At 38.7% G+C, this 10495-nt stretch overlaps 1 protein-coding gene across 2 annotated transcripts in view; it reads left to right on the top strand.

The window, feature by feature from the left end:
- Positions 1 to 3232, top strand: part of HEPACAM2 (HEPACAM family member 2) — a 54376-nt gene extending 51144 nt beyond the window's left edge. For both annotated transcript variants that reach the window (XM_010839777.1, XM_010839778.1), the window contains 2 exons: positions 1124 to 1218; positions 2561 to 3232. In XM_010839777.1, the coding sequence (XP_010838079.1) occupies positions 1124 to 1218; positions 2561 to 2592 (127 nt within the window). In that variant the 3' untranslated portion in view covers positions 2593 to 3232. The remainder of the gene's footprint in view (positions 1 to 1123; positions 1219 to 2560) is intronic.
- Positions 3233 to 10495: the final 7263 nt, after the last annotated feature.

Genomic DNA, 10495 nt, shown 5'->3' on the forward strand with positions numbered 1-10495 from the left:
TCAGTCGTGTTCCACTCTGTGTGACCCCATAGACGGCAGCCCACCAGGCTCCCCCGTCCCTGGGATTCTCCAGGCAAGAACACTGGAGTGGGTTGCCATTTCCTTCTCCAACACATGAAAGAGAAAAGTGAAAGGAAAGTCTCTCAGTCATGTCCGACTCTTAGCGACCCCATGGACTGCAGCCCACCAGGCTCCTCCGTCCATGGGATTTTCCAGGCAAGAGTACTGGAGTGGGGTGCCATTGCCTTCTCCGGTAGGACACCATAGTGGAATGTTATTCCAGGACAGTTAAACAAAGCCTCTCTAAAATGATACCTAACCCTCTTTACTGTCTGGAATAGAAAATGAAGGGATATTTTTCTTTGTTAAAAATAAGGAATATATAGAATTTTGAGAGTATGATCTTCCTCCTAATTTTAAGATTTTATCTGCTTCCTAATTTTAAGATGGTTTCCAAGCAAAAATTTTGCCCTATTTAAATTCATTTGTTTTTCTATATGTCCTTTATTCTATATTTTGACAGTTAGCCTGCAAACAAACCAAAGGAAGACTTGAGATTTATCTTTTAAGTCTCCAAATAATGAAATAAATATTGATTTTCAACTGTGGAGTATGGCAGCTGTCATATCAGAACACCAAATAAAATGATTCGCTGAAAAAAAAAATGACTCCTCAAATTAAAAAAAAATCATCCTCTGAAATTAGACTGCTTTCAGACATGAACAATATCACTAGAATTTCTTGAGAGTATAAAATTTTATTTCAGAAATAAACTTTGAAGGTTGAAAATACAGCAGAAAAGCTCTTTTTCAAGCTCATTAAGGACTATTTAACTGCTGTTGAGGACATGCTCCTTCCAGGGGCAGTGCACTCAAGACTCCCACACACACACACACACTCCCAGCCCCAGTGCTTCCAATGTTGCAGAAACCAGTACTCGAGAAACCAAGCACCAGGCTCGGAGAGCTGGAGAACTCAGGTTTATCACATCAGCAGGCCCAGAGGAGTTAACACTCTAAGCTCCGAGCCCTGAACAAAGGGATTACAGAGTTTTTATAGACAGACTGTAGTGGGCAACACTAGCCGCTAATAGGTGGTTTAAATGAAGGGGTTTTGTGCACAGGAGCAGCAGCCAAGATGGGGAGGAGGATGCCTGCCTGGACAGGCATGATGAAGCAGGTCTGCAGGAGCTGGGCCGTTGCAAAGAGCAGGACAAGGGTGAGTGAGATAAACTCCAGTTCCTAGTATTTCAAGTTCCCACTTTCTGAGACTAAGTGACCTACTGATCTCGACTTTGCAAGGGGCAAGCTGAGTTACAGAGGCCGAAGGAGAAGGAGGTTATGTAAAATTTTAACTTTTCCTCTTCACCCACTCCCCGTCTCCTTGGCCTTTCTCTTCTCACCTCATTCCTCCCCGTCTTCTGAGGACGTTCCCTTTGTGTGTCTTTGTCTTGACCTCCATCCTGAGATGTCTTCCCTCTCTGAATCTGCCTTCTCTTTCCATCTCCTTCTCTGTAAGGCTGTCTACCTCCTCTCTAGTATCGCTTTTAAATATTTTCTCCTCTTTTTCTCTTCCAGCTCATCCTAAAGGGGAGCCAACATTTTTTTAAACTGTTGTTTTCCTTGAATACAGATGTGGCTACCTATTCTAAATTTTAAAAAACAAGCAGGTAGAATATTTTTTTATTTCATCAGAAACTGTTTTTCACTTGTATTTTTTTATAGTCAAACCACAAACATTTCCAGGTCATTAACTATGTACTAGGGATAGAGATTAAATATAAGACATAGTCTTTTAAAGGTTTCATAGCTTAGTGGGCTCCTCTTCGCTTGTTTTAACTGAAGATCAGTAATCCTTAGTAGAACAAGTATTCCTCAATAGAATAAACATTCCCTATGTTTAGGGAAAGGAAATGAATAAATCATTTTTCTTTCCTTATGATCTATGGTTTTATTCTCTAGATCCAATTAAATTCAGAGATCCATTTCATGAATAATGCAGTATTACAGGTAGTGAATCTCCAGCATTCCCAGCTTGGAGTAAAGAACTGTAATTTACTGCTTTCTTTACCTCTATTTGACAGTTGGTTCTGAGATAGAAACACAGCCAAAATACTTTTCCTTTGGCTCTTGGACTATTATTCTAGCAGTGTTGTTTTCATTACTACACGTGTCTATCACCTAACTGAACTGGTGTTTAACAAATTGGTAAGTTGGCCTGTGTTCATATTCTAGTACTCGGTCATTTGTTTATTGAATTCATGGCTGCATTTATTTAAATGCTGTCTGTCGACCTCATTAAACACTCTTGGCACAGTTTGTTTTAAACCCAACTTGCTCATAGGACATTCACGTAAGTCAACCTTTTAGTTTCAAAAAGAAATTATCTACAGAATTGAATGATGGCTTACTCTTTATACTTATTGACTTATAAATGTAATTTTCTTGAACTACTTCAAAGCTCTCATCATTTGCAGTTGTAGAAGGGAATGAACGAATTTAGGGTTCTTCAACCTGTAGACCTGGAAATCTGTAGAACATTTTGCATGTCTCTTCACTAGGTAAGCATTCACGGGCAAAGCAGTGCATTTAAGTGAAATAAGGAACGCACGTTTTGAGGAAAGCGGTGGAAATGTATATTCATCTGGAATCAGTGGAGAAATCAAGCCAGATGCCTCTTACTCGCTGGTCCTTTTAACACAGAATAAAGGCATTTATAAGAGTCTGACTGCAGGTTTTCCGGCATACCCACAATGCACTGTGCTGCAGAGGAGCGTGGTGGGGCAGGAGTTCCCACTGGACAGTCTTTATCGTGCCGACAGAAGACAGAAAAGGACGGGACTTTCCAATTACCTTTTTTGTATCATGTTTCCTACAAAGCTCAATTAGTTCTAATCTATACTTTCCCTTTCCTCAGCACCGACAGTATCATATCTAACCAACAAGTGTGGAAACTTTAATTTGTAAAATCTTCAGCAGGCTTTATTAAATTTTAAATTACTACACTTTCAAATTTTCATTCCCAAATTTCCTTCTTGCTATTTGTACCATGGAATAATAAAGATGATTGTCACAAAAGCAAGAGTGTGCCTTCTCCTAGGTTGTCAGTCACCAATGGAGTTTTTTAAAAGACTTGAAAAACACTGAAGGAAATGACTTATTAAAGTCTGATTTTTACTTTTGTTCAAGGAACAGTGGATTCAAATAAATTATTATGCTTTTGCTTGTATATAGCCTTGATTCTTTGTCTTGTAGAGTAAAAATCTTACATAAATTCACATTATAGAATTAGATTTTTTTGATCCCTTTTCCCCACTGTGCATCATGGAGAGCTACCCAAAAAAGACTCTTGCTCTCACATGGCTATTTACTTTTCAGGCTTGAAATTTTTACTTTATTGCATTGTGAATTCTCCTTGTATATTGCTGTATTAAAAAAAAAAAAAACATAAACCAAATGGTAGAATTTAAAAACACCGTTTTATAACTCCCAAATGAAACAACTGATTCAGATACCAGTTAGCACTAGGCAAGACTGCTAGATAAAAGTTACCAGATAAAACTACCAAGAGTTCTGTTGTAGAAACCCTGCTTAGGAAAGGTGGTCGCGGCCCAGAGAGAAGCAGGTCTGCAGAGCAGCACAGATAGCTGCAGGGCACAGTGAGGCCTGGGGAGTGGGGTCGGAACCGTCATCCAAGCCTTGTAGATCTTGAAGATGAAAGACAAATGTTTATATCCATTGACTTTGGCTACAGATACTCTGACCTGCCAGTGCCACTCTTTAGGATTTCATTCTGGCTAAATAAAGGCAGAAGCAGTCTAAATGTACAGCACTGGGGAATTTAAAATGACATCAGTGACATTAAGTCCATGCAGTGATTCACCTTCCAACTATTAAAAAAGAACTATGACAAAATTTTCCGACTTCAAGCTATGTCTCATGGCCTATTATTTTATACAAAAGAAAGAAAAGAAGAGCATTTCCTGCAAATCAAAACTATGATGAAGTATTACCTCACAAAGATCAGAATGGCCATCATTAAAACATCTATAAATAATAAATGTTGGAGAGGATATGGAGAAAAAGGAACACTCCTACGCTGTTGGTGGGAGTGAAAATTGCTGTAGCCATTATGAAGAACAATATGGAGGTTCCATAAAAAACTAAAAATAGAGCTACAATATGACCCAGCATAACCACACTTGGGCTTATATCTGGAGAAAATGCTAATTCTGAAAGATACATGCACCCCAATGTTCATTGCCGCACCGTATACAATAGGCAAGACACAGAAGCACCTGAATGTCCATCAGCAGATGAATGGATAGAGAAGATGGAGTAGTTATATACAATGGAATATTAGATGACCACGAAAAAAGAATGAAATCATGTCATTTGCAGCAACATGGATGAACCTAGAGATTATCATTCTAAGTGAAGTAAGCTAGAGAAAGACAAATATCATTCGATATTGCTTATACATAGAATCAAAAAAAATGATATACATGAACTAATTTACAAAACATAAATAGACCTACAGGCATAGAAAACAAACTTATGGTTACCTAAAAGGAAAGGGAGGGGAGGACTAAATTAAGAGTTTGGGAGTAACATATATACTCTGCTGCTGCTGCTGCTGCTAAGTCACTTCAGTCGGGTCTGACTCTGTGCGACCCCATAGACGGCAGCCCACCAGGTTCCCCCGTCCCTGGGATTCTCCAGGCAAGAACACTAGAGTGGGTTGCCATTTCCTTCTCCAGTTCATAAAAGTGAAAAGTGAAAGTGAAGTCGCTCAGTCGTATCCGACTCCTGAGACCCCATGGGCTGCAGCCTACCAGGCTCCTCCATCCATGGGATTTTCCAGGCAAGAGTACTGGAATGGGTTGCCATTGCCTTCTCCATATATATACTACTATATATAAAATAGATAACCAACAAGGACCTACTATATAGCACAGGGAACTCTACTCAATATTTTGTAATAACCTAAAAGGGAAAAGAAACTGAAAAAAAATCACTTCATTGTACACCTCAAACTAACAATATTGTAAATTAACTGCAATAAAAAACAAAATTTTTAAGAAGAATAAAAACAATAGCATTTCTTTTTAAAATGCATTTCGAATAAACCACTGTATTTATACTATACCTCTTATATTTTTGTAGAAGCACATGGTGAAAGGAAAACTAAGTCCTACAACTTACCCATTCTTTCCTGCTCTTTTTTCTCTACCAGCCTTATATATTTTTCTGCTAGAAAAGTCCATCAGTTCTACCACAAATATTTTCTTCTACATTTGGTTTAAAAAAAAAGATATTATGTAATTAAAAAAGGAATCTATGCCCATTGTTAAAAGTGTATCTAGATTTGGAAATGCAGAAGGCTAACCATAAAGCAATTAAAATCACCTGTAGAGAGTAGACCAGAAACGTTCTCATGACAAAAGAAAAAAATGTAATTATGTGAGGTGGTGGATGTGTTTGTTAACTAACCTTATTGTGGTAATTATTTTACAATATATACATGTACCAAATCACCACACCTTAGACGTACACGATGTTATATGTCAATTATATCTCAATAAATCTGGAAAAAATAAATATGAAAACACTTGTAATTTCACTCCCAGAAAAATAACCTGTTAGAATTTTCTCAGGTTAGTCATGCACACATTTATTCCTACTCCCTCCAGTTCCAGAAAGGATTTATGGTAGCTCATATAAATGCATAATATAATGATAAAATATACCCCTCAAAATAAAGGTGATAAAGAAAACAGGATGAAAGAAAAATGAGAGTTTACAAAGGCAATGTGAAAAAAGAAATGAGGTTAATAACTAGTATGATGAATTCCCCTTCATCTGAGAATAGTTTTATATCCCTGAGATCATGTGGCATATACAGGACGACGTCTAAGGAGGGGCCTCTAAACCAAATGCAATCTGTAGTTGTCAGAGCTGAAGAAAGGTTGCAGTCTTATTGTAGGGCTAGGAGAGAGCAGATCAGCTTTCCCAGCCACCCAGTCACCCCAGGTCCATCCGCCTCTCTCCTCCTTTCTCAAGCTTGAATGCTCTTCCTTCCAGATACCATGTTTCTTCTCACTTGGAATTCAGTTCTGTCACTCAGTCAAGTCTGGCTCTTTGCGACCCCATGGACTGCAGCACGCCAGGCCTCCCTGTCCATCAGCATCTCCCAGAGTTTGCTCAAGCTCATGTCCATCGAGTCGGTGATGCCATCCAACCACCATCTCATCCTCCGTTGTTCCCTTCTCCCCCTGCCTTCAGTCTTTCCCAGCATCAGGGTCTTTTCCAATGAGTCAGTTCTTCTCATCAGGTGGCTGAAGTATTGGAGCTTCAGCTTCAACATTCATCCTTCCAATGAATATTCAAGACTGATTTCCTTTACAATTGACTGGTTTGATCTCTTGTAGTCCAAGGGACTCTCAAGAGTCTTCTCCAACACCAAGATTCTAACTACAATAAGCTACTGCTGCATCTCTGTGTTCCTGTTCATAGATCAAACTTTGGGACACTTTAAAACATAGACAGTCTTAAACAGCCTTTTTATTTTTTGCTTCAAAATGACAATTTTTTATTGAGGTATAATGGATGTACAATATTGTAAGTTCTAGGTGTACAACAGAGTGATTCACAATTTTAAAGATTGTATTCCACTGATAGTTATAAAATATTGGCTATATTCCCTGTGATGTACAATATATCTTGTAGCTTATTTCATTTTTATTTTTTATTTATTTTTTAATAGCTGATTGACAATGTTGTGATGGTTCCAAGTGAGCAGTGAAGGGACTCAGCCATACCTATACATGTATCGATTTGTCCCCAAACTCCTCTCCCATCCAGGTTGCCACATAACATTGAGCAGAATTCCTGTGCTATACAGTAGGTCCTTATTGGTTATGAATTTTAAAGATAACATTAAACAGCCTTTTCTTAAATAGGTAATTATACATTTCCATGATTCACAAATCAAAATCCTATAAAAAGTATGCATTAAGAAAACTTTTTTTATTAGTGTTTGGTTTTGGGTTTTGGTTTGGCTGTTTCTGTGTATCCCTCCAGATTTTCTTGCCACAACCAAGGGAAATATAAGCACATATTCTTATCTTTTTGAAACTCACTTTTCAATCACTTGTAATTCTTCTCACTTTTGTATCTCTCACACATGCAAAAACACACAGACCCTCTGAGCGCGTGGTTCCACTCAAAGCGACAAGGAATTGCTAAAGGGAGAAATGTGAAAGGATCTAGAATCCAATTAACTTTTGCTGTCACTGGTGTGTAACACCGGATGACTCACTGCTTTTTCAGTAAATGGGGATGAAAATCTCATAAATTAATCAAGGGAAGTGATGAACCAACCCAGATGTTCACCTAATTAACAAATTAATCTTTAGAAAACAGCCTAAAGTTCTTTCCTTATTACTAAACATAATCATGGCTGTTGTTAAAATTTTTAACTTTATATTCCTGCTTCTAACTTGGAAGAGAATCATATTCCTCCTGCTTATTATTTTGAAAGAGTATATCCTACTGATACTCTTTTAAGCAAAAAAATTAAAATCCTTATGAACAAAACAATTTTCCTTGTTTTTCTGACATTTGAGAACTTCCATATTAATAAGACAATTTCAGTTAACGTGAACTGCACACATACACTCCAAGAAGGTTCATGTGATGCCTGAATTTTACAAAACCACATGCCCTATAAAGTTCTATTTAATAAAATTGTCTGATAGCACAGTGCATGGCATATAGTTTACTATATATTATTAAAGATTTAACTTATGTTCAGAAACTTGTAATTTTCTGCATCTGTATGCTTCTATCATCCCTGTGAACTTATATGTCATTTTTATATATTCTTCTAAAGTTCATGTTCAAATATATATGAATGTGTTTGTTTTAGTTTCATAAGGCAGTACGAAAACAGAGATTTCTTTCTAATGAGTACACGGAAATAAGACACAGCACTTGGATGTAACAGTGATGCTCTCCTTTCTTCTCATTTACCAGATACACTTCTTAATGGAATTATCATGTTAACCTTGAAGTTTACAAATACTTTTACAGCTACTACCCACATAGATCTTCCCAAGAACCTTGTGGGCTAGAAAAAAGCATGGCTGCTTTATAGATGAAAGAACAAATACTAAGGAAGTTAAAAGACTTGCTCAAGTCACTTATGTAAAATGTATTTTGTGCATAGCCTACACAATATTCCCCTATACATTTTGTATTTATTTTTTATAGAAGGATTATTGATTTACAGAATTACATTAAAAAAATTTTTTAATTGGAGGATAAGTGCTTTACAATGTCGTGTTCATTTCTGCTGTACAACAACATGAATCAGCTTTACAGGTACATATATCCCTTCCCTCTTGAACCTCCCTCTCACCCCGCCCCCTTCCTACCCCTCTAGGTCGTCACAGAGTGCCAGGCTGGGCTCCCTGTGTAACATAGCAGCTTCCCACGAGGTATCTGCTACTCTCTGTTCGTCCCACCCTCTCCTTCCCCCACTGCGTCCTCAAGCCCAGTCTCTACGTCTATATCTCTATTCATGCCCTGCAAATAGGTTCATCGGCACCATTTTTCTAGGTTCCATATCAGTTCAGTTCAGTCACTCAGTCATGTCCGACTCTGTGACCCCATGGACTGCAGCATGCCAGGCTTCCCTCTCCATCACCAACTCCCGGAGCTTGCTTAGGCTCATGTCATCAAGTCAGTGATGCCATCCAACCATCTCATCTTCTGTCGTCCCCTTCTCCTCCTGCCTTCAATCTTTCCCAGCATCAGGGTCTTTTCCAATGAGTCACTTCTTCACATCAGGTGGCCAAAGTATTGCGGCTTCAGCTTCAGCATCAGTCCTTGCAGTGATTATTCAGGACTGATTTCCTTTACAATTGACTGGTTTGAGCTCTTGTAGTCCAGGGGACTCTCAAAAGTCTTCTCCAACACTACAGTTCAAAAGCATCAATTCTTTAGCACTCAGCTTTCTTTATGGTCCACTCTCACATCCATACATGACCACTGGAAAAACCATAGCCTTGACTAGATGGACCTTTGTTGGCAAAGTAATGTCTCTGCTTTTTCATATGCCATCTAGGTTGCACATAGCTTTTCTTGCAAGGAGCAGGTGTCTTTTAATTTCATGGCTTCAGTCACCCTCTGCAGTGATTTTGGAGCCCAAGAAAATACAGTCTTAGTACTCTTGCCTGGAAAATCCCATGGACAGAGGAACCCGGTAGGCTGCAGTCCATGGGGTCGCATAGAGTCAGACACGACTGAAGCGACTTAGCAGCAGCAGCACGCAGTTATAAGCATAATGTAGATGGATCCTAAACTACATATCATGGTAATTCATAAATGAGATTGTGCTTACATAAAGAAATGATCCTCTTAAGTGTAGAATTAACGGACTTTTAGATATGCAGATGACACCACCCTTATAGCAGAAAGTGAAGAGGAACTAGAAAGCCTCTTGATGAAAGTGAAAGAGGAGAGTGAAAAAGTTGGCTTAAAGCTCACCATTCAGAAAACTAAGATCATGGCATCTGGTCCCATCAATTCATGGGAAATAGATGGGGAAACAGTGTTAGACTTTATTTTTTTGGGCTCCAAAATCACTGCAGATTGTGATTGCAGCCATGAAATTAAAAGACACTTATTTCTTAGAAGGAAAGTTATGACCAACCTAGATAGCATATTCAAAAGCAGAGACATTACTTTGCCAACAAAGGTCCATCTAGTCAAGGCTATGGTTTTTTCAGTTGTCATGTATGGATATGAAAGTTGGACTGTGAAGAAAGCTGAGTGCAGAAGAATTGATGCTTTTGAGCTGTGGTGTTAGAGAAGACTCTTGAGAGTGAGTGAGTCCCTTGGACTGCAAGGAGATCCAACCAGTCCATCCTAAAGGAGATCAGTCCTGGGTGTTGATGGAAGGACTGATGCTACAGCTGAAACTCCAGCACTTTGGCCACCTCAAGTGAAGAGCTGACTCATTGGAAAAGACTCTGATGCTGGGAGGGATTGGGGGCAGGAGGAGAAGGGGATGACAGAGGATGAGATGGCTGGATGGCATCACCGACTCAGTGGACGTGAGTTTGGTTGAACTCCGAGAGTTGGTGATGGACAGAGGGGCCTGGCGTGCTGCTATTCATGGGGTCACAAAGAGTCGGACACGACTGAGCGACTGAACTGAACTGAACTGACACATATGTTTCTGTATTGGTGCTTGTATTTAAGACTGTAAATCTCATCAGCTTTTGCACAGTTAATGTCTCTATTAGACTCATTTAAAAAAGTATCTTCTATGGTTAATAAAATGTAAAGACTGCACCTGCTATTATGCTAGCTTTCGTTCTTACATATTTTCACAGGGAACTTGCTTTAATGAATTTATTTTGAGAAGTTTTAAATCAAATTCTATGTCAGGATTTTACATTAATGTCCAATAGGTGGTTAGATTTGTT

Source organism: Bison bison, unplaced genomic scaffold, assembly GCF_000754665.1.
Source record: "Bison bison bison isolate TAMUID 2011002044 unplaced genomic scaffold, Bison_UMD1.0 scf7180017864134, whole genome shotgun sequence".
In the NCBI taxonomy this organism is placed as follows: Eukaryota; Metazoa; Chordata; class Mammalia; order Artiodactyla; family Bovidae; genus Bison; species Bison bison.